Source organism: Pleuronectes platessa, chromosome 13 (genome assembly GCF_947347685.1).
Source record: "Pleuronectes platessa chromosome 13, fPlePla1.1, whole genome shotgun sequence".
Taxonomy (NCBI): domain Eukaryota; kingdom Metazoa; phylum Chordata; class Actinopteri; order Pleuronectiformes; family Pleuronectidae; genus Pleuronectes; species Pleuronectes platessa.
Window position 1 is genome coordinate 734,515 of NC_070638.1, and position 25,279 is coordinate 759,793.

Sequence of the window (25,279 nt, forward strand, 5' to 3'; positions counted from 1 at the left end):
GCCTCAGCGCTGGTGTCCATCCAGAGCGTCTGTGCACTGAGGACTCATGGGACAACTTGTGTTTGTGGATCAGAACCAGCTCTGACCAGTCAACATGTCCACCATCCTTCTCTCAGAGGAACTATTCATCCTTCAGTCGCCTTTCTCTCTTCTCTCGTCCCCTCTGCTGCTCTCGTCAGCCTGATAGGGGGTGACACTGCCTTTCACCTTTGACCTCTGAGACGACCCCTCCCCCACCCCCTCCATGCAGGCCTCTGCTGTGATTGACACTTAGATGCAGCAGCGTCCTGCTGAAGTCAGCGTGTTTAAATATTAAACCGAGTCCCTGTCAACAAAGAGTGAAAGACTCACAATATGAATTATTACACAGCTCAGATGATCTGACCAGCGTGGACAGATGGATGTCCCCTGGTGTCCATCCAGAGCGTCTCCACTCGTCTCTGCACTGAGGACAGATGGATGTCCCCTGGTGTCCTTCCAGAGCGTCTCCACTCGTCTCTGCACTGAGGACAGATGGATGTCCCCTGGTGTCCATCCAGAGCGTCTCCACTCGTCTCTGCAATGAGGACAGATGGATGTCCCCTGGTGTCCATCCAGAGCGTCTCCACTCGTCTCTGCACTGAGGACAGATGGATGTCCCCTGGTGTCCATCCAGAGTGTCTCCACTCGTCTCTGCACTGAGGACAGATGGATGTCCCCTGGTGTCCATCCAGAGCGTCTCCACTCATCTCTGCACTGAGGACAGATGGATGTCCCCTGGTGTCCCTTCACAGGACGGCTGCTCGCCTGACGTCAGCTGGAAAGACAAGTCCATTCATCCACTAGTCTGTCAATCAAAAGATAATCTGTATCTTTGGAGGTAGTGATGAATTGTTTCTGTCGTTTCCTCTCTGAGTGTTAAACGTGGGATCTGACCACGGCCCCGCCCACGGCTCCGCCCACAGCTCCGCCCACACCAGCACTCATTAAACCACAACTATGAGTTTAAGTGTTAACGACTCTAGTTTCTCTGATTGTTAAACCCGACCTGTGTTAAATATCAGACGCCCTCATTATGGAGTGAACTGTTTTAAAATCATGTTATTTTCATTAATATTTTGTGTAGTTTTGATCTCTGGCTCCGCCCACACCAGAATGTTTCCGTTTTAGAACTCCTCGTGTGTGTGTGTGTGTGTGTGTGTGTGTGTGTGTGTGTGTGTGTGTGTGTGTGTGTGTGTGTGTGTGTGTGTGTGTGTGTGTGTGTGTGTGTGTGTGTGTGTGTGTGTGTGTGTGTTTTCTCGGTGACACACCCCTCTCTGTTCTCTCCGTGGTGTCACCCCCCCCCCCTTCTGTTGAATGGTTCCATCTTGATAAAGCTGTTACGTGATGTAGCTGCTCTGTGATTGGAGGAGAGGACCTGTTGTATTTACTGCTTGCTATGGAGACCGGACCTGCCTGCTGCAAAGGGCAAAAGACAGCGAGACAAAGACGCCTCTGTCTGTCTGTCTGTCTGTCTGTCTGTCTGTCTGTCTGTCTGTCTGTCTTTGTGTCTGTCTGTCTTTGTGTCTGTCTGTCTTTGTGTGTGTTACTGTCTGTCTGTGTCAGTGTGTCTGTCTGTCTGTCTGTGTGTAACATGTCAGTTATATGTCATTCACCTGTACAGTTTTACAGTGTGATGTTGTGTTGTCAGTGTTGTTGTCAGTGTTGTCCTCAGTGGTTCGAGTCAGGGGCCTGATGTGCGTCCTCAGCAGCGTGAGTTTAGAGTGTGGACAGGTGCTGGACACTCCCCACATCACACACATTCCCACTGGAGGTTAGGCCAGTGTCCAGTTACACACACACCCACACACACCCACACACACACACACACACACACCCATGGGATTTATCAGTTTCCCAGGTGATGTCTTCAGACGTCCACTGAGACTCAGTGTCCTGTAATGTAAGGTCAAGAAGTGTCTCAGCTGAGTTATTGATCCATTATCAGTGAAGTTGATCATATGTTTATACAGGAGGAAATACTGGAGGACAGTAACTGACCACATGTCAGTAGCTCGGTCGTGTGTGTGTCCGACAGCAGACGAGTCCTCTTCACACTCTGGTGGACACGCGGGTCGGCCCTGTGGTTGTTTGACTCCCAGTCGGGAGCTCTGACCTGTCTCCAGCCCGGGGTCATCCAGTGGCCCCAGACAAATATAGAAGCTCAGTCCGTCCTCCTCTGCAGCGGGGACGACTTCCTGTGTCCACGCTGCACTCGTCTCTCACAGTGAAGTGCAGCAGAGTTTTACAAAGCAGACGGAGCTGGTGATTGGTCGACATGAAGCTCTGTGAGGTTCTTGATTTATTTTTTTTACACCTGAAGGAGTTTGGTTTATTTGAAGAATTGATTTGAATTAAATACAAACATTCACTTCAGCTGCTCTCAGACATGTACTGAGCTCTGAGGATACTCTGAACACTCTGGAGGAAGTGACATGCTGCGCAGTGTCAGAGAAGGTTCTCCACCGGGGGGGGGGGGGCTGACAACGGAGCAGCAGAGGGAACAGATCACTTCCCCCCCCCCCTGGCTGCTCCACCTCTCACCTGAACCATGAGGAGGATCTGATGCTGAACGAGTCTGTGAAACACAAACTCTGGATCTGACCTGGAGTCTGAAAACAGCCACGTCAGAGATCAACTGATAAGAGTTGGTGGGTGAAGGTCAAAGTCTTCAGTCAGTTTCTTTTCCTTTAGATCAGTTGTTGCTTGGACTCCAAGATGAACTGATTAGATGTCAGGGGTCAAAGGTCAAATAGACGTCATACACCTGACGTGTGGTTGGAGGAGACGTACAGTGGCAGAGTGATGATCTGGTTTTGATTTAAGTTGCTGCTTTGTTTTAATTCAGTTTGACTCTTTTCTGAGAGTCTAACAGAAAGAGAGATTTAATCTAATAGATACAATCCAATAAAAGAGAATTAAGAAGCAACTCGTCTGGATCTTTGAGCCACAGACTGATGTTTTGACTCTATGATGAAGGTCAAGAAAAGATGGAGGATAAACAGATGTTTGCACAGTTGTGATGTGAACGCGTTAGTAAAGCAACATGTGGTTGAATCCAGCTTCACTCAAATCAGATCTTTAATATCTGAAGAGACGTGAAGCTCTCACCAGACAAATGAAGAGATCATGTGGGGAGGGGAGATGTCCTCAGAGTTTGAGGTTCTGCACAGGATCACTGGGTTTCTGGGTTTTTCTGAAACAGTTTGAATAATGAATGAGGTTTGGTTCATGCTCTCGTCTTCAGGCTGGTTGTGTCCCGTGCTCTCGGCTGAAGTCTCCGTCAGCAGAGTGTCTTCTCCTCAGGGAGCGTCCCCGCGGCTCCGTCCTCATGTCACTGGAGGTTTGCGTGATGCTGAACCAGGACGGAGGTTCAGGTAGGAGTTGTTATGTAACGCCAGCAGCTGGCCACGCTCTCTCTCTCTTTGCTCTCTGTCTTCGGCTGATGATCTGGGAGCAGCTAGCCGTCCTGTCCCCACTTCCTGTCTTTGTCCCGCTCATCTGTCGGCTCCGAGGCTCCGATCTGTCCTCCTGCAGCTCAGAGACAGAACAGAGGAAATCGTTCTTTCTTTTCTTTCTCTGTGGTCGCTGCTCTCTCACTCTCTCGCTCCGAGCGGGAGCAGGTGCGACTCCCTCTCGTCTCCCGGGGGGTTCTGAGCTCCAGCTCTGACGCAGGTGATTTACTATGCAGCCAGAAATAGTCTCCTCAAAATGTGGATGCTCAGCTGCCTTCAGCGAACACGGCGTCCGGCCTCCGCTCCACTCGCCTCATGTGACCGCACCTCATCTCCAAACTGCTGCTGCGTCTCAAACGCTTCAGCTCGACTCGACGTCTCACAACAAAGACGAAGCAAAACCAATGTGAGTCTGAGAGTTCATCCTCGGTTCTGGAGCTCGTGTTCACAGCACAGATCCTCCTCCACAGATACACCCAGTGGTCGGAGACGGTCTGCTTCCTCCTTGTGAACACAATATCTCAAGAACACTTCAAGATAATTCTTTCAAATTTGGCACAATTGTTCACTTAGTCTCACATTTCAACTGAATCGATTTTGATGGTGAAAGGTTAAAGGTCAGATGACTTTGTCTAGATAAAAAGTTAATGTCGACTGAAACCACACCTGCTGGTGGAAGCATAGAACCACAGTGTGATGACTCTAGTTCTCACTCATGTGGATTAATGTCTGAGGTTCAAAGTCCATCGTTGACCTTGAGGAAGCAGAAAGGTCAACGGCCTCGTGGAAACGGGGCAGCTAGCTCCTCAACAGAATTACATGACACGAGCAAGACGAGGCAGAACTACACGTTTTATTTTCTTTGCTACAACCTGAACTTCCTGGTGACTCAGCTGACTCGGAGTCAGCGCACAGTTCTTTATTTTATTTCCACCGTGAACTCGTTTCAGGACCAGTTAGAAAAATGAGGAAGTGATTAGAGCAGCGGGAAGTTTCCCTTTTTACCTGAGACGGAACAAACCACAGGGAGACGTTGATTTCAAACTGTGCAGAGTTACATGTGTGGATTAGTGGACTCCTGTGAGATGTATTTAGAGCACTTTTTAGTCTAAATGACCATCAAGGCACTTTACACCTCAGCTTTACTGTCCCCACACACATTCACAGCCACTAGGGGCAGTTCGGGGTCAGTGCCTTGCCCAAGGGCACTTCGGATTGGTTAATAACCCAGTGTGCACAGGTCTAACTATTAGAAACGTGTGTTTATTTAGATCACCATTAAACTAGGTTCAGTCAAAATCTAAAACTAAAAATGAAATGTCCTTATGTTAGAACACCTATATTAATAATCTCAATATTGTAAACAGAATATAAACTGTCTAATTTAATCCCTGTTTGTTTATTGCTCTGTAATCTCTCTGGGTTAGCAGTTTTATCATCACACTGGTTTATCAAATATAATCATGTGAAAAAGAGAAATAAAGTCAGTGATAAATCACAATATAAATAATAACATAAAGTTACAGTAATAGAATGAATCAGTTTTTACTAAATTAATATACAGAGCTGACTTGACATGGTAACAGTGTGCTGCTGCTGACCTCTGACCTCTGCTGAGCTGAAAGTTGATTCCTCCTGACGTCACTCTTCCTCTGCTCCACTGGACTGAGTGTAGAGGCACGGCGCCCTCTGCTGGTTCACACTGAGCTCTGCACTCAGTGCAGGAACCAGGCCCTCGCTCTCAACATACATTTATTTATTTATCCCAAACACATGCACAGACACACTCATGCAATTAAGGGAAATTTGTCCTCTGCTTTTTGGCCCATGATTGTTGTTGGTCCTTCAGCTGAGAGAAGGTTTAAAAATCTGTCATTGTGATAATTAATAGATAGTTTGATATAACTGATTGAAACTTCAAAATCAATGAAGTAATAATAATTATAAAAAGAGTCAAATAAGAGATCAGATGTAAACCTGTTCCTGCAGCACAGCGCCTCCTGCTGCTGACTGTCTCAGTGTGACAGTGGTTTCTGATGCGTCCTCTGTGTCTCAGATGTTAAAGGTCCTCCCGCTCATCGCTTCTCCTGCGGCCAGAGTCCCTACACCGACAGTGGAGCCTGGGAGAGGAAGTTCTGCATCCTGACGGACAGCCAGCTCGTCCTGCTCAACAAGGATGATGAGGTCAGAGGTCACGACGCCGCCGCAGAAACACTGACGTCAGGTCAGATTGTTGTTCTGTAACTCTGTCTTTGTCTCTCTCTCTCCAGGCCACAGGTGAAGCTCAGGAGAGCCCCACGGACTCAGCGAAGGGGCGGAGTCTCCGCAGGACGGTCAGCGTCCCCTCAGAGGGACAGTTCCCAGAGTTCCAGGCAGAGGGCCCCCCCGTGACAGGTAAGACTGTGACTGTCTTAAGATAAGACACTGAGTGAGTGAGTGACAGAGTGTGTGTGTGTGATTATCATTCTACTAACACTAAAAACTACTTTATTAAACGAGTGCACTTAAATACAGTAAAGAAAAGTTTGTGTAAACAGCTCGACGTAGTTCCTCACGTGTTTCTCAGACTCAGGTGAACGTTTCTCTGAACTCACAATGAGGCATTCAGGTGCAGCCTGTGATTCTGCTGCTGTGTGTGGGAGCGACTGCTGCAGCCGGGGAATGTGTGAGGACAAAGCGTCCAGTGTCTGTCCGTCCGTCTGGGGGAGCAGGAGTGACCCTGCTGCCCCCGGTGGGAGGCCTGGGCCGAGGGGATTCCCACCCGAAGCTGCAGGGGCCCAGGGGTAATGTCACGTTACCATATGAATCTGGTGAAAGACGACATCTTGAAGTGTAAACTGATCAGTTTATTGATCAGTTTATTGATCAGTTTATTGATCAGCAGCCTGACTGGCTGAACGTCTCCCTCCTGAAACTCTCCCCTCTGACACACACAGCCCCAGTGCAGGTCTAAAAGCAGCTTCACAGGCTCCAAACAACAACAGTTGTCCATATTTAATATCATAATAACAATACATTTTATTTATAGAGCGCTTTCATGATACTTAATGACAAAGTTTAGCATAAAAAGTAGCACAATGTAAACATAGAGCACAAATCAAACATAAACATTAAAAGGTGAGATTTGATTCGTGTTTTGAACATGGTACAGTCGGTGCAGTCACAGACGTGTTGGGGGGGGGGGATTATTCTGGGTATGTATAGGCAATAAATTTGAATATTAACCTCATTCATCAACACATTTATAGTGTTTTAGTCTGTTTGTAAAAATATGATTTATTTAAGATAAAACCACACGAAACAGAAATAAAACTAATTGAAAACATTAATAAATCACTTTTTCTATTGCTGTCGTCTCGGTCTAATCTCTGGTTTTTATAAACCGGTATTATTGAAACGGTACGAGGTGTATTTCCTGTCGTCTCAGTCTATTCTCTGGTTGAGGTGAAACTCCTTCAGACTCTGGATCAGCTGCATTCCACAGGCTGCTCTCCTCTTGTTGGCCCTCCACAATAAAACCACACATCCTGCAACCATACCTTCAAAATAAAAGCCACATGGCGTCAAAAGTTCATATTCATTTAAAATGTCTGTGCTGAAGATCAAGTTATTCCAATAGATATTCAATAAATAAAACAAATCTTTTCAGAAAGCAGCTACAGATGGATATAAAGTATTTGTGTTATTTCCCTGCTCTGCTGTTTATCATGTGACTCAGTGTCTCTGTTGATCCTCACAGGAACACACTCAGGACACACACTGAATACAGAGTATTTATATTCATTTACCATCAGAGTGACTTTGTCTGAGCTTTAGAAAAAAGCTCACGTTTAATAAGCAGGACCTTTATTGTGAAGGTCCGGGTCGGGGGTGTGAGCGTACTGAGTGTGTCTCACTCTGAAAGACTGTTTACTCTCAGACGACATGAGGTAATGAGCAGCTTCTCTCATGGACGACCTGGGTGAGTCTCCAACTTTAAACAGACAGAGAGACTGACAGACAGACAGACAGACAAGCTGACTGACAGAGAGACAGAGACAGACAGACTGAGACAGAGAGACAGAGACTGACAGACAGAGACTTACAGACAGACAGAGAGACTGACTGAATGAGAGACAGACAGACAGAGACAGGCTGAATGACTGACAGACAGACAAACAGAGAAAGAGAGACAGACAAACAGAGAGAGAGACAGACAGAGAGAGACAGACAGAGACTTACAGACAGACAGAGAGACTGACTGAATGAGAGACAGACAGACAGAGACAGGCTGAATGACTGACAGACAGAGAGAGACACAGAGACAGACAGACAGACAGGCTGACTGACATAGAGACTGACTGAATGAGACAGACAGACAAACAGAGAGAGAGAGACAGACAGACAAACAGAGAGACAGGCTGAATGAGACAGACTGACAAACAGAGAGAAACAGACAGACAGAGAGACAGGCTGACTGACAGAGAGACTGACTGAATGAGACAGACTGACAAACAGAGAGAGACAGACAGACAGACAGACAGACAGACAGAGACAGGCTGAATGACTGACAGACACAGACACAGACACAGAGACAGACAGACAGACAGATCACTGTAGCACTGACTCGTGCTGGGCGTTTGTGTTTGAGGTATTTTACCTTGATTTTATTACAGTGGGATGTGGAGACGTTCCACTAGGGGGCGTCGGGGGTCCACTGGTTTTCGGACTCTCGACGTTTCAAGTTTGACTTCAGAGAATTTCTTCACAGTTTGATCAGGTGTCACTTGGACATTGTTGTTTCTAATTATTTCAAAACAGATTCATCAATATTTTGTCTAATTAAATCAAATAATTAAAATCAGCTCTTACTCTGAACAGACCATAATACTACAGCCGGAGCTCTGTCTGAGTTTAATATGAATGAACTCAGGAATGTGAAGTGTTGTGAGAGGAGGCGGAACTGGTTTCATGATGTGAAAGGGAATTCTCTGAATAGTTGTGTGTGTGTGTGTGTGTGTGTGTGTGTGTGTGTGTGTGTGTGTGTGTGTGTGTGTGTGTGTGTGTGTGTGTGTGTGTGTGTGTGTGTGTGTGTGTGTGTGTGTGTGTGTGTGTGTGTGTGTGTGTGTGTGTGTGTGTGTGTGTGTGCGTGTGTGTGTGCGTGCGTTTGCTGATTGTGAGTAGGAGGACTGCTAATGTTGATTCTCATTATAAAACAGAATAACCACAAGTCTAAATTCATATGAAAGGTTCAGTCTCTTCAGAAAATAGACGGTAAATAAAGATGGACGACATGACATCTCCTAGCCTGACGTTATCAGACTCACATTCTAGTGAGAATGTGAGTCTGATACCGCTCCATAGGCTGTGATTATGGGGCGTGTTTCAACCTCAATTGGATAAACCTACAACCAATCAGAGCAACGTAGTATGTGACGTATGTAAAGTGACGCATAGCTGTTGTCAACAGAGCTCAGCTGCACGCACGCTGGAAGAAGAAGAAGAAGATCAGTAAAAACGATTTTTGCCAGTGTTGTAAAAATAATTTAAGGATACACGGAGAACTTACCAACTTGATCAGCATTTTTTGAGAGAAACAGTAAATGTTAGTTATGGTAGTTGTGCGAGGGGAGTCGCTACGCGGCAGGCATGTTGGTTGAAAACCAATTCAACCCAAGCGTACTTTGATGACGTGGTTGATTACGTTACTGTTGATCATCTGTCCATCATCGTGTAAAGCCCGCCCTGACAATCTGATTGGACCGGTCGATTTCGAACCGGGCATTGTGTGTGTGTGTGTGTGTGTGTGTGTGTGTGTGTGTGTGTGTGTGTGTGTGTGTGTGTGTGTGTGTGTGTGTGTGTGTGTGTGTGTGTGTGTGTGTGTGTGTGTGTGTGTGTGTGTGTGTGTGTGTGTGTGTGTGTGTGTGTGTGTGTGTAACGGCCTCTAATAGAGTCCTAGATTCTGGTTGTGTTTCGGCTGAGATACACAACAGATGTAACATTTCCTCCTGACCAATCGATGTGTGTCGTCTTTTACGACATGTGTGACATCACGAGAAAGGAAACTCTTTTGGCTTACTGGGACACCACTGTAAACCAGCATGGCCTCTGAATGGGTGTGTGTTGTCTCTCCTCCGTGTCCCGGCATATATACCTGAGGTCTTGGTTCAGACTAAACCAGGAAACGTCATCATCTTGTTCTCTGAGGAGCTGTCTCCTACTCCTCAGCTGCTGAACTTGTGTGAGCAGATGTGAGCAGATGTTCAGCTCAGGGAGTCACAGTAACACAAACAGACAGGATGTGACACCTGATAACAACCTCTCAGCTTCCTGCTCTCAGGATTATTTTTAGCAGCGTTTGCTCACGAATCTTTCTGAGAAGATCAATAACCACAAACCGAACCGTGGTGGCCGGGGGGGCCAGGGCCCAGCGTGTCGTCTGTCAGTGAAGCCGATCTTCTCACTGCTGCTCTGTTCCACATTGTGAAGGTCACAGTCTCCGTCAGCGGATCCACCAAAACTATTGGTTGAGCTGAGACTCGGTGGATCCTCCTCCAATCGATAACTGCAGCGGGAGGATGAAGGTCAAACCCCGAGAGGACGGAGGATCACTGAGGATCACTGAGGATCACTGGGCAGCGTCTGCAGGTTCCACTCCTCAGACTCAGTTTCCTGATAGAATACAAACAGCGTGTGTCTGTTTCAGGACGGCCTCACTCTCATTTGAACATTTAAACACAACATCATTCTACCGCTTGTTTTAGAGCATTGGTCAAACCTCAGAAATCCAACACTTGAGAGTGACCTTCAAATTATTACTGTCCAAAACTTCTCATTGTTCCAATACATGAAGAGAATCTGCTCATGAACTTATGGTCTGATGAACTCTCATTTCACTAAACTTCATCAAACTGGTGTGTTGAGGATGAGGAGGATGAGGATGAGGATGAGGAGGATGAGGATGAGGATGAGGAGGAGGAGGAGGATGAGGATGAGGAGGATGATATTAGTTCACAATTGAAAAAAGGCAAAGGTACCTGACTCTGTAGATGATTATTTTGAAGTGAAGGAACTACACATCCCATAAAGCATTGTGAATGATCCTGTTCAACGGCTTCCTGCTGTAAAGAGAAAAAGAACTGAGTCTCACTGTGGAGGGAGCGCTGTGACTCAGCATCGATGAACCACTTCAGGGTGTCATGCTCTGTGTGACCAGCAGGGGGAACCGTGCCTCTGTTCTCTCAGCAGAGCTGCTAACTCCAACATTTATACAGAGAAAGTAATTCTGTGTATATAATCACTGGTGGTCTTTATATAGAGTTTGATATGTTTTAAAGTCACTGATGAAATCATCATAAGCTCTGTTGATGTGATGATATTTACATTTGTGTGAACAGCAGATGATGACACACACACAAACACACACGTACACACACACACACACACACACACATACACATACACATACACACACACACACACACACACACACACACACACACAGTTATTAGTTGAAGCCTCCAGAGTTGTGTCCTATATCAGTCAGCTGGGAGGAGCGAGAGACAGAGGGAGAGAGAGAAAGCAGAACAGTGTAGTTGGAGCAATTGATTGAGTAAATGCGGTAAAAACTCGGCACTATTAGAGAGAGGGAGAGAGAGAGAGAGAGAGAGGTAGAGACAGAGAAAGGGAGAGAGAGAGAGATACAGAGAGAGAGAGAGACAGACAGAGGAAAGGGAGAGAGAGAGAGAGGTAGAGGGAGAGAGAGAGATACAGAGGGACAGAGACGGAGAGAGAAAGAGAGGTAGAGACAGATAGAGGGAGAGACAGAGAGAGAGAAGGGCAGAGATGGGAGAGCAGGACGGATGAAGGATGCGGTGCTGAGGAGGGAGAGGCAGGCTGGGGGGGGGGGACGCCACAGTTGAGGATGCTCACAGGACGAAGACGGACGTTTGCAGCTTAATCTCATTGGCTGACAGGTGGTGGCTGCTCCGGCCAATCCCGTCTGACCCTGTGTGTGTGTGTATGTGTGTGTGTCCTCTCCTCAGATGATGGGGAACAGCTGCGATCGAGGTATTGTCTCCTCTCTCACCCCCCCCCCCCCCCCCCCCCCCCCCCTCTCTGTGTTTCATGTCATGTGACTTGTTGTACCTGACTTCATGCTGCATCAACTTTGTCTTGGCGGTGAAAGAGGAGCGATGGTGGTCGACCTCATTCCTCTTTTTCTATTACTGGGGGGGGGTGCATGAAAGTTTGTCCCAGCTTCCGTACAGCGCTACGTGCACGTGCATGAAGTGTGCACGTAGCTGCAGTTGGAACTTGATCCAGCAGATAACTGCTGAGTGCTGTGTTCCTGTGGCGAATGTTCAGTGAGGCCGAGCAGCAGGATGTTTGTGTTCTCATGAAGCGTCATGTGTGATGTCACTGCAGATCCTGGGTCAGTGTGAGTGAAGCCGCTGATTCACATCTGACCCGTGTGTGTGTGTGTGTGTGTGAATGTTTTCATTAGAATGTGAAAAGAAGAAAAAACACATTTACTGCTGCAGACCTCATGACGTTTTTATAAAGTTCAAAATAAAAACCAGATGTTCAAATCATCTTCTTAATGAAATGATTCCTATCAGTGACTGTATATAAAGAAGATCAGTGACTATATAAAGATGATCAGTGACTGTATATAAAGAGGATCAGTGACTGTATATAAAGAAGATCAGTGACTGTATATAAAGATGATCAGTGACTGTATATAAAGAAGATCAGTGACTGTATATAAAGAAGATCAGTGACTATATAAAGAGGATCAGTGACTGTATATAAAGATGATCAGTGACTGTATATAAAGAAGATCAGTGACTGTATATAAAGAGGATCAGTGACTGTATATAAAGAAGATCAGTGACTGTATATAAAGAGGATCAGTGACTGTATATAAAGAAGATCAGTGACTGTATATAAAGAGGATCAGTGACTGTATATAAAGAGGATCAGTGACTGTATATAAAGAGGATCAGTGACTGTATATAAAGAGGATCAGTGACTGTATATAAAGATGATCAGTGACTGTATATAAAGAGGATCAGTGACTGTATATAAAGAAGATCAGTGACTGTATATAAAGAGGATCAGTGACTGTATATAAAGAGGATCAGTGACTGTATATAAAGAAGATCAGTGACTGTATATAAAGAGGATCAGTGACTGTATATAAAGAGGATCAGTGACTGTATATAAAGATGATCAGTGACTGTATATAAAGAGGATCAGTGACTGTATATAAAGAAGATCAGTGACTGTATATAAAGAGGATCAGTGACTGTATATAAAGAGGATCAGTGACTGTATATAAAGAAGATCAGTGACTGTATATAAAGAGGATCAGTGACTGTATATAAAGAGGATCAGTGACTGTATATAAAGATGATCAGTGACTGTATATAAAGAGGATCAGTGACTGTATATAAAGAGGATCAGTGACTGTATATAAAGATGATCAGTGACTGTATATAAAGAGGATCAGTGACTGTATATACAGATGATCAGTGACTGTATATAAAGACGATCAGTTACTGTATATAAAGAGGATCAGTGACTGTATGAGGATCAGTGACTGTATATAAAGAGGATCAGTGACTGTATGAGGATCAGTGACTGTATATAAAGATGATCAGTGACTGTATATAAAGAGGATCAGTGACTGTATATACAGATGATCAGTGACTGTATATAAAGAGGATCAGTGACTGTATATACAGATGATCAGTGACTGTATATAAAGAGGATCAGTGACTGTATATACAGATGATCAGTGACTGTATATAAAGAGGATCAGTGACTGTATATAAAGAGGATCAGTGACTGTATATACAGATGATCAGTGACTGTATATAAAGAGGATCAGTGACTGTATGAGGATCAGTGACTGTATATAAAGATGATCAGTGACTGTATATAAAGACGATCAGTGACTGTATATAAAGAGGATCAGTGACTGTATATACAGATGATCAGTGACTGTATATAAAGACGATCAGTTACTGTATATAAAGAGGATCAGTGACTGTATGAGGATCAGTGACTGTATATAAAGATGATCAGTTACTGTATATAAAGATGATCAGTGACTGTATATAAAGATGATCAGTGACTGTATATAAAGAGGATCAGTGACTGTATATAAAGAGGATCAGTGACTGTATATACAGATGATCAGTGACTGTATATAAAGAGGATCAGTGACTGTATATACAGATGATCAGTGACTGTATATAAAGAGGATCAGTGACTGTATATAAAGAGGATCAGTGACTGTATATACAGATGATCAGTGACTGTATATAAAGAGGATCAGTGACTGTATGAGGATCAGTGACTGTATATAAAGATGATCAGTTACTGTATATAAAGATGATCAGTGACTGTATATAAAGATGATCAGTGACTGTATATAAAGAGGATCAGTGACTGTATATAAAGATGATCAGTGACTATATAAAGATGATCAGTGACTGTATGAGGATCAGTGACTGTATATAAAGAGGATCAGTGACTGTATATAAAGATGATCAGTGACTGTATATAAAGATGATCAGTGACTGTATATAAAGAGGATCAGTGACTGTATATACAGATGATCAGTGACTGTATATAAAGAGGATCAGTGACTGTATATACAGATGATCAGTGACTGTATATAAAGAGGATCAGTGACTGTATATACAGATGATCAGTGACTGTATATACAGATGATCAGTGACTGTATATAAAGAGGATCAGTGACTGTATATAAAGAGGATCAGTGACTGTATATACAGATGATCAGTGACTGTATATACAGATGATCAGTGACTGTATATACAGATGATCAGTGACTGTATATAAAGAGGATCAGTGACTGTATGAGGATCAGTGACTGTATATAAAGATGATCAGTGACTGTATATACAGATGATCAGTGACTGTATATAAAGAGGATCAGTGACTGTATATACAGATGATCAGTGACTGTATATAAAGAGGATCAGTGACTGTATATAAAGAGGATCAGTGACTGTATATACAGATGATCAGTGACTGTATATAAAGAGGATCAGTGACTGTATATAAAGATGATCAGTGACTGTATATAAAGAGGATCAACGACTGTATATAAAGATGATCAGTGACTGTATATACAGATGATCAGTGACTGTATATAAAGAGGATCAGTGACTGTATATACAGATGATCAGTGACTGTATATAAAGATGATCATTGACTGTATATAAAGAGGATCAGTGACTGTATATAAAGAGGATCAGTGACTGTATATAAAGATGATCAGTGATGGTATATAAAGAGGATCAGTGACTGTATATAAAGATGATCAGTGATGGTATATAAAGAGGATCAGTGACTGTATGAGGATCAGTGACTGTATATAAAGAGGATCAGTGACTGTATATAAAGAGGATCAGTGACTGTATATAAAGAGGATCAGTGACTGTATATAAAGAGGATCAGTGACTGTATATAAAGAGGATCAGTGACTGTATATAAAGAGGATCAGTGACTGTATATAAAGAGGATCAGTGACTGTATTACCGCCCCCCAGTGGTCACTCTTTCAGTTTCTCTATGTTCCAGTCAGGAAACTCATTTGTGACAACTAGTGGTAAAGTTTTGTTTTGTTGTGAAACTTTCAGCATCCTGATCTGATCATAAAAGTTTCTGCTCTTGTTTCAAATATAAAAATGGCTCCAACACAGAAGATCAGTTTGAGAACTAAAACAAACAGGTTCGAAACCTCAGGACTGAAGATCCTGAGGTGAAATACATCTCCTCCGTCCATACGTCCTCCATCTTGTCTATTTCCAGCACGTCCTCTGTCCGTCTGCCTCAGTCTGACGCCCACTGAAGATGATGGAGATGATGAAGTGGTTTCAGAGGAGGAAGATGCTGTTTTGGTTTAACTCTCTGTCTCTCTGTCTGTCTCTGTCTCCACAGAGGTGTCTTCGGAGCGATCTCCGAGGAGGAGGAGCATCTCCGGCCCGGGGAGTTCAGAGAAGACCGTCGCCGTCGACAATCCAAACTCGTCACCTTTTAAAGTTCCGGTCAGCAACACACACACTGTCTTAATCAGCAGAGTCATGTGAACAATGGAGGCTGTAGATGTTTATTGTGAGATGTTCAAGTTACTAATGAAGTGTTTTCACTCTGCAAACAAACCGAACCATGGTTCAGTTTGATCACCTGGTTCAGAACACCTCCTCTGGTCTGAGGAACCTTTCACACCTGATGTTTAGCTGCAGACTGAACTGAAGAGTTTGTTCATGAGACAGAACGAGCTGGTCTGAACTTTGCTGCTCTTTTAAATCAACACTATGTGAGCAACACTGCCCCCTGTGGTCACACATGATTAACTGCTGGACTTTGAGTCCCACTGGATATTACCCATGATCCTCTGCTTCCTGAACCTGAAGCGCTGCAGCTGTAACAAATCCACCAAACCCTGATCAGAATTCTTCATGTTTCACAGTTTCCTGCTGAATCTTGAAGATAAACTCTGTTTTTTAATAACTTCAGAGTGTTTGTAACTGATCTCAGTTCAGCTTCACTCTTCAGCTGCAGCTGGTTGTGACAGTCTGTGACTCTCAGTCAGTTGTTCTCACAGGAGATGGAACCCGCTCACCAGAGTTACAGAGAACAGACGCTCAGGGAAAGGTAAAACTAAATGAAGGTTCCTTAAGAAGAACGAGGGGCGTCCTAAAGATGAAGTCATCTCGAGCAGAAGTGAAGATGTTCTGGAGGAACATTTCATCTTTTTCATTTGTTTGTACGTCAGCTCAGAGGTCGTCAGTGTTCCTTTGTGCCGGGAACTCGAGTGCATGCTGGGAGTTCATACAGCCTGGATGTCAGCTGATCCTCTGAACACGGACGTGAAGCAGTGGTCATTGTGTTGATGGATGTAATCACGATGGATAGCTGTGATGGACACGTGTTAAACGAAGTGGGCCTATGGAGACGTGTTGAAGTGTGTGAGTCTGTGGCAGGAACTTTATTCTGAAGGTTGAATGGAACCAGTGAGTCTGCAGGGAGGGTGGGGGGGAGGAGGGGGCGGGGGGATATTAATATCTCAGGAAACGAGGCCGCTCACTTCCTCTGCCCGACACTTTCTTGTCAGGAAGGATGTGATTGCTCCAGACTTTGATCATTGAGGTTAGAAGCAGTGTAGTCATGTGACCGCAGACTGTCTGTCATTGGTCGAACCCGTGATCATACAAGACGATCAGCTGACTGAGCTCAGCGTGAAGAGTCATCACTGGAGTACATGTCAGTGTTTGACCTGAGGGAGGCGCTGTGATGGAAAGTGGTTCAGGTTCAATAAGTTACACTGGTCACTGGTTTGTTGAGTTGAACCAGTCTACTGTGAATTGTTCCCATCTGTGAACATATTCTCCTGTAGAAGCCACAAGTCTGTATATTATCTACTGCTCTTTAAGAAAAACGTGTTTTATACACGACGTCATGGGGAGAACACTACCCACAATCCTCAGGTGTAAGGGCAGCATCTCTGATTGGTGGAGCTCACTGAGTTACTACACTTTATGAACACTACATACAAACATAAAAGACACAAACTACAATATATAACAATACTATATTAACGAAATGTATAAGTTCAAAAGGAGCTGGAAGTCGTGGGAAAGGATCATCCACAAAGGATTATGGGATGTGTAGTTCCTCCACTCTTAAAACTACACAGTCTTGTACATTCGACTTTTACCATTTGCCAATATTGTTCTGCTCTGAATCAAATGTTTGAAAAGTCCTCTAGCAGCTGGTCGACCTGGTTCCAAACGTGGACGAACTTATCATTCACCAAATTGTTGAACCCTGATGTTTTTAGTGAAGCCGTGGTTTGTCCTCAGCCAGTTCGTCTTCCTCACCTCAGCTCAGTGAAAGCTCTGTGGACAGTGAAGTTGAGACTCTCAGTCAGTCCGAGGACTCGCTGCAGCAGTTATCTCTTCATCCTCATGGCTTTCCATTCCTGAGGAAGAGGAGGAGGGATTGGCCTCCTCTTCATCCCTTAAGCTCTCTGATATGTCTCTGTCTTTTGTTTTCACCTTTCAGGGTTTTTTCAGTAAACGTCTCAAAGGCTCCATCAAGAGGACGAAGAGTCAAACCAAGCTGGACAGAAACACCAGCTTCAAACTGCCCTCGCTCCGCCCCCCCGAGCCCGACAGGTAACCTCCTCCATCCGTCTGCAACTCGTCCTGCACCAAGCACCAAGTGTCGGCTGCGTGTCGGCTGCGTGTCTGCTGCGTGTCTGCTGCGTGTCGGCTGCGTGTCGGCTGTGTGTCGGCTGCGTGTCTGCTGCGTGTCTGCTGCGTGTCGGCTGCGTGTCGGCTGAGTGTCTGCTGCGTGTCTGCTGCGTGTCGGCTGCGTGTCGGCTGCGTGTCGGCTGCGTGTCTGCTGCGTGTCGGCTGCGTGTCTGCTGCGTGTCGGCTGCGTGTCGGCTGCGTGTCGGCTGCGTGTCGGCTGCGTGTCGGCTGCGTGTCTGCTGCGTGTCTGCTGCGTGTCTGCTGCGTGTCGGCTGCGTGTCGGCTATGTGTCGGCTGAGTGTCGGCTGCGTGTCTGCTGGGTGTCTGCTGCGTGTCTGCTGCGTGTCGTCTGCGTGTCTGCTGGGTGTCGGCTGCGTGTCTGCTGCGTGTCTGCTGCGTGTCTGCTGCGTGTCGGCTGCGTGTCGGCTGCGTGTCTGCTGGGTGTCTGCTGCGTGTCTGCTGCGTGTCTGCTGCGTGTCGGCTGCGTGTCGGCTGCGTGTCGGCTGCGTGTCGGCTGCGTGTCGGCTGCGTGTCTGCTGCGTGTCTGCTGCGTGTCTGCTGCGTGTCGGCTATGTGTCGGCTGAGTGTCGGCTGCGTGTCTGCTGCGTGTCTGCTGCGTTTCGGCTGCGTGTCGGCTGCGTGTCTGTTACAGGTGAAGGTTGTTTCATTGTGGATCAGCTGAAGTTGATGTGATGAGCTTCATGAAAACAGAAACTTATGTTGTTGTTGTTAACAGTGAAATAGTCTAAAGAGGCCGGTCCATAGTCCTGCACATCACAGCTCCAACACTACACACTGAACCCTCCTCATCCTCAGCCACGTCTTTGTCCTCAACCTAGTCCCCGACCTTGATCTCCTCATAGTCTCCCTTGACATTGACCCCATCCTGTCTCTCCATCCACCGTCCATCTAGCTTTCCTTCGTCTTTTCCTCATTAATGATGATAAATTATATTCTGGTCCAGTAGAGTTCTGTTTAATGATCCGTGACCATGACAAGGATGAAGATGCTCTGTTAAGAATCTCTGTTCTGTTCAAGGTGAAGTCTCACAAGCTGCAGTTTGTTTGTGAGGTTCAGTGACTCTGAGCGGTGACGGCTCTGTCACATTCAAATTTCATTTCCTGCCTCCGATTCCTTCTGTTTCTGGTCAGTCTGTTTCCTTAATGATCCGTCAGCCTCCTGTTTTCAAGCGGTGGTTTTCTCCTCCTCCTCCTCCTCCTCCTCCGCCTCCTCCTCCTCCTCCTCCTCCTCCTCCTCCGCCTCCTCCTCGCTCCATTACTCAGTCCAGCACTGGATGTGTTTTGACTGGACGAGTGGCTGCAGGACTCTTGTGTCAGAAACAGTGATGACGTTGCAGTTCTCCGTGATTCCAGTCTGATGGATTTTAAACACAGTTCATTTGCTGATGTTAAAAAACATCAGAGAGTTACAGTTCATTTTACTCTTTCATTTCACATAGGCTAATAGTTTCCTGCTGCCTCCAGTCTTTGTGCTAAGCTAGGCTAATCCTGTCTCCACTGAACACACTGATGAAATGAGAATGAGTGTGTGTGTGTGTCTGAGAGTATATTGATGCAATGAGGGTGGTAAGTGTAGAGCTTTATAGTCGACAGAATGTCAGCCAGCTGGACAGCAGGATAATGCTTTACACACACACAAACACACACACACACACACACACACACACACACACACACACACACACACACACACACACACACACACACAGACACACACACACACAGCCCCTCTCTCAGTCAGCTCTGAGTCCTAACTCCTGATGGACGGTTCGTCCTCTCTCCTCCGAAGAGCTCAACGAGCTCAGCTCTCCAAAACACTGGGGTTCAGGTAGGTGTAGGTGTGTGTGTGTGTGTGTGTAGGTGTGTGTGTGGGTCGGTTGCGTTTCGGTTTATTGAAACATTAATTTAACGTCTACTTTGATTTTTTAAGTTCTTGCCATGTCCCATCTGCTAACATGGAGGAGGTTAATGCCCATTACTGCAGCCAGCCACAAGGGGGCGATGTTTTTAGCTTTACGTTTGTGCGCTGTCATGACGCCCTGCTTCTTCACTGTGTCTGTGTGTCTGTGTGTGTGGTCAGTAAGTGCTTCCTCTGACTGGATCAGGTTTCTGTCCTAATGCAGGAGACCAGCCCTTCCTGTCATCCTGTCTTCCTGTCATCCTGTCTTCCTGTCATCCTGTCATCCTGTCTTCCTGTCTTCCTTTCTTCCTGTCTTCCTGTCATCCTGTCATCCTGTCATCCTTTCTTCCTTTCTTCCTGTCTTCCTGTCATCCTGTCATCCTGTCTTCCTGTCTTTCTGTCATCCTGTCATCCTGTCTTCCTGTCTTCCTTTCTTCCTTTCTTCCTGTCATCCTGTCATCCTGTCTTCCTTTCTTCCTTTCTTCCTGTCTTCCTGTCATCCTGTCATCCTGTCATCCTTTCTTCCTTTCTTCCTGTCTTCCTGTCATCCTGTCATCCTGTCTTCCTGTCTTTCTGTCATCCTGTCATCCTGTCTTCCTGTCTTCCTTTCTTCCTTTCTTCCTGTCATCCTGTCATCCTGTCTTCCTTTCTTCCTTTCTTCCTGTCTTCCTGTCATCCTGTCATCCTGTCATCCTTTCTTCCTTTCTTCCTGTCTTCCTGTCATCCTGTCATCCTGTCTTCCTGTAATCCTGTCATCCTGTCATCCTGTCTTCCTGTCTTTCTGTCATCCTGTCATCCTGTCATCCTGTCTTCCTGTCTTTCTGTCATCCTGTCATCCTGTCTTCCTGTCATCCTATATTCCTGTCTTCCTGTCTTCCTGTCTTCCTTTCTTCCTGTCATCCTGTCATCCTGTCTTCCTGTCTTTCTGTCATCCTGTCATCCTGTCTTCCTGTCATCCTATATTCCTGTCTTCCTGTCTTCCTGTCTTCCTTTCTTCCTGTCATCCTGTCATCCTGTCTTCCTTTCTTCCTTTCTTCCTGTCTTCCTTTCTTCCTTTCTTCCTGTCTTCCTCTCTTCCTGTCATCCTCTCTTCCTGTCATCCTTTCTTCCTGTCTTCCTTTCTTCCTGTCTTTCTGTCTTCCTGTCATCCTGTATTCCTTTCTTCCTTTCTTCCTGTCTTCCTTTCTTCCTTTCTTCCTGTCTTCCTCTCTTCCTGTCATCCTCTTCCTGTCTTCCTGTCATCCTCTCATCCTGTCATCCTGTCTTCCTGTCATCCTGTCATCCTTTCTTCCTTTCTTCCTTTCTTCCTGTCTTCCTTTCTTCCTTTCTTCCTGTCTTCCTGTCTTCCTCTCTTCCTGTCATCCTCTCTTCCTGTCTTCCTATCATCCTCTCATCCTGTCTTCCTGTCATCCTGTCATCCTGTCATCCTGTCTTCCTGTCATCCTGTCATCCTGTCATCCTGTCTTCCTTTCTTCCTTTCTTCCTGTCTTCCTGTCTTCCTTTCTTCCTTTCTTCCTGTCTTCCTGTCTTCCTTTCTTCCTTTCTTCCTGTCATCCTCTCTTCCTGTCTTCCTGTCTTTCTGTCTTCCTGTCATCCTGTCTTCCTGTCATCCTGTCTTCCTTTCTTACTTTCTTCCTTTCTTCCTGTCTTCCTGTCTTCCTTTCTTCCTTTCTTCCTGTCTTCCTGTCTTCCTTTCTTCCTTTCTTCCTGTCTTTCTGTCATCCTGTCATCCTATATTCCTGTCTTCCTGTCTTCCTTTCTTCCTGTCATCCTGTCATCCTGTCATCCTGTCTTCCTTTCTTCCTTTCTTCCTTTCTTCCTGTCTTCCTCTCTTCCTGTCATCCTCTCTTCCTGTCTTCCTTTCTTCCTGTCTTTCTGTCTTCCTGTCATCCTCTCATCCTGTCATCCTGTCTTCCTGTCATCCTGTCATCCTTTCTTCCTTTCTTCCTTTCTTCCTGTCTTCCTTTCTTCCTTTCTTCCTGTCTTCCTGTCTTCCTCTCTTCCTGTCATCCTCTCTTCCTGTCTTCCTATCATCCTCTCATCCTGTCTTCCTGTCATCCTGTCATCCTGTCATCCTGTCTTCCTGTCATCCTGTCATCCTGTCATCCTGTCTTCCTTTCTTCCTTTCTTCCTGTCTTCCTGTCTTCCTTTCTTCCTTTCTTCCTGTCTTCCTGTCTTCCTTTCTTCCTTTCTTCCTGTCATCCTCTCTTCCTGTCTTCCTGTCTTTCTGTCTTCCTGTCATCCTGTCATCCTGTCTTCCTGTCATCCTGTCTTCCTTTCTTACTTTCTTCCTTTCTTCCTGTCTTCCTGTCTTCCTTTCTTCCTTTCTTCCTGTCTTCCTGTCTTCCTTTCTTCCTTTCTTCCTGTCTTTCTGTCATCCTGTCATCCTATATTCCTGTCTTCCTGTCTTCCTGTCTTCCTTTCTTCCTGTCATCCTGTCATCCTGTCATCCTGTCTTCCTTTCTTCCTTTCTTCCTTTCTTCCTGTCTTCCTCTCTTCCTGTCATCCTCTCTTCCTGTCTTCCTTTCTTCCTGTCTTTCTGTCTTCCTGTCATCCTGTATTCCTGTCTTCCTGTCATCCTGTCATCCTGTCTTCCTGTCTTTCTGTCATCCTGTCATCCTGTCTTCCTGTCATCCTCTCATCCTGTATTCCTGTCTTCCTGTCATCCTCTCATCCTGTCATCCTGTCTTCCTGTCATCCTGTCTTCCTTTCTTCCTTTCTTCCTGTCTTCCTGTCTTCCTGTCTTCCTCTCTTCCTGTCATCCTCTGTTCCTGTCATCCTCTGTTCCTGTCTTCCTTTTTTCCTTTCTTCCTGTCTTCCTGTCTTCCTTTCTTCCTTTCTTCCTTTCTTCCTGTCTTCCTGTCTTCCTGTCATCCTGTCTTCCTGTCATCCTTTCTTCCTTTCTTCCTTTCTTCCTGTCTTCCTTTCTTCCTTTCTTCCTGTCTTCCTCTCTTCCTGTCATCCTGTATTCCTGTCTTCCTATCATCCTCTCATCCTGTCTTCCTGTCTTCCTTTCTTCCTTTCTTCCTTTCTTCCTTTCTTCCTGTCTTCCTGTCTTCCTCTCTTCCTGTCATCCTCTCTTCCTGTCTTCCTTTCTTCCTGTCTTTCTGTCTTCCTGTCATCCTGTATTCCTGTCTTCCTGTCATCCTGTATTCCTCTCATCCTGTCATCCTGTCATCCTGTCTTCCTGTCATCCTGTCTTCCTGTCTTCCTGTCTTCCTGTCTTCCTGTCATCCTGTCTTCCTGTCTACCTGTCATCCTGTCATCCTGTCTTCCTGTCATCCTGTCTTCCTGTCTTCCTGTCTTCCTGTCTTCCTGTCATCCTGTATTCCTGTCTTCCTGTCATCCTGTCTTCCTGTCTTCCTGTCATCCTGTATTCCTCTCATCCTGTCATCCTGTCTTCCTGTCATCCTGTCTTCCTGTCTTCCTTTCTTCCTTTCTTCCTGTCTTCCTGTCTTCCTTTCTTCCTGTCATCCTGTCTTCCTGTCATCCTGTCTTCCTTTCTTCCTTTCTTCCTGTCATCCTCTCTTCCTTTCTTCCTTTCTTCCTGTCTTCCTGTCTTCCTGTCTTCCTTTCTTCCTTTCTTCCTTTCTTCCTGTCTTCCTGTCATCCTGTCATCCTATATTCCTGTCTTCCTGTCTTCCTGTCTTCCTTTCTTCCTTTCTTCCTGTCATCCTGTCTTCCTTTCTTCCTTTCTTCCTTTCTTCCTTTCTTCCTGTCTTCCTGTCTTCCTCTCTTCCTGTCATCCTCTCTTCCTGTCTTCCTTTCTTCCTGTCTTTCTGTCTTCCTGTCATCCTGTATTCCTGTCTTCCTGTCATCCTGTATTCCTCTCATCCTGTCATCCTGTCATCCTGTCTTCCTGTCATCCTGTCTTCCTGTCTTCCTGTCTTCCTGTCTTCCTGTCATCCTGTCTTCCTGTCTACCTGTCATCCTGTCATCCTGTCTTCCTGTCATACTGTCTTCCTGTCTTCCTGTCTTCCTGTCATCCTGTATTCCTGTCTTCCTGTCATCCTGTCATCCTGTCTTCCTGTCTTCCTGTCTTCCTGTCTTCCTGTCATCCTGTATTCCTGTCATCCTGTCATCCTGTCATCCTGTCTTCCTGTCTTCCTGTCTTCCTGTCTTCCTGTCATCCTGTCATCCTGTCTTCCTGTCATCCTGTCTTCCTGTCTTCCTGTCTTCCTGTCTTCCTGTCATCCTGTCTTCCTGTCATCCTGTCATCCTGTCATCCTGTCTTCCTGTCATCCTGTCATCCTGTCATCCTGTCTTCCTTTCTTCCTTTCTTCCTGTCTTCCTGTCTTCCTTTCTTCCTTTCTTCCTGTCTTCCTGTCTTCCTTTCTTCCTTTCTTCCTGTCATCCTCTCTTCCTGTCTTCCTGTCTTTCTGTCTTCCTGTCATCCTGTCATCCTGTCTTCCTGTCATCCTGTCTTCCTTTCTTACTTTCTTCCTTTCTTCCTGTCTTCCTGTCTTCCTTTCTTCCTTTCTTCCTGTCTTCCTGTCTTCCTTTCTTCCTTTCTTCCTGTCTTTCTGTCATCCTGTCATCCTATATTCCTGTCTTCCTGTCTTCCTGTCTTCCTTTCTTCCTGTCATCCTGTCATCCTGTCATCCTGTCTTCCTTTCTTCCTTTCTTCCTTTCTTCCTGTCTTCCTCTCTTCCTGTCATCCTCTCTTCCTGTCTTCCTTTCTTCCTGTCTTTCTGTCTTCCTGTCATCCTGTATTCCTGTCTTCCTGTCATCCTGTCATCCTGTCATCCTGTCTTCCTGTCTTTCTGTCATCCTGTCATCCTGTCTTCCTGTCATCCTCTCATCCTGTATTCCTGTCTTCCTGTCATCCTCTCATCCTGTCATCCTGTCTTCCTGTCATCCTGTCTTCCTTTCTTCCTTTCTTCCTTTCTTCCTGTCTTCCTGTCTTCCTGTCTTCCTCTCTTCCTGTCATCCTCTGTTCCTGTCATCCTCTGTTCCTGTCTTCCTTTTTTCCTTTCTTCCTGTCTTCCTGTCTTCCTTTCTTCCTTTCTTCCTTTCTTCCTGTCTTCCTGTCTTCCTGTCATCCTCTCTTCCTGTCTTCCTTTCTTCCTGTCTTTCTGTCTTCCTGTCATCCTGTATTCCTGTCTTCCTGTCATCCTCTCATCCTGTCATCCTGTCTTCCTGTCATCCTTTCTTCCTTTCTTCCTTTCTTCCTGTCTTCCTTTCTTCCTTTCTTCCTGTCTTCCTCTCTTCCTGTCATCCTGTATTCCTGTCTTCCTATCATCCTCTCATCCTGTCTTCCTGTCATCCTGTCATCCTGTCATCCTGTCTTCCTGTCTTCCTTTCTTCCTTTCTTCCTGTCTTCCTGTCTTCCTTTCTTCCTGTCATCCTGTCTTCCTGTCATCCTGTCTTCCTTTCTTCCTTTCTTCCTGTCATCCTCTCTTCCTTTCTTCCTTTCTTCCTGTCTTCCTGTCTTCCTGTCTTCCTGTCTTCCTTTCTTCCTTTCTTCCTTTCTTCCTGTCTTCCTGTCATCCTGTCATCCTATATTCCTGTCTTCCTGTCTTCCTGTCTTCCTTTCTTCCTTTCTTCCTGTCATCCTGTCTTCCTTTCTTCCTTTCTTCCTTTCTTCCTGTCTTCCTGTCTTCCTCTCTTC

General features: G+C 45.6%; 1 protein-coding gene across 1 annotated transcript in view; it reads left to right on the forward strand.

Moving 5' to 3' along the window:
* Positions 1–25,279, forward strand: part of rasal2 (RAS protein activator like 2) — a 45,863-nt gene that overhangs the window by 8,418 nt on the left and 12,166 nt on the right. The window contains 4 exon segments of the mRNA XM_053438547.1: positions 5,530–5,657; positions 5,744–5,867; positions 15,431–15,537; positions 17,558–17,670. Coding sequence (XP_053294522.1) covers positions 5,530–5,657; positions 5,744–5,867; positions 15,431–15,537; positions 17,558–17,670 — 472 coding nt within the window.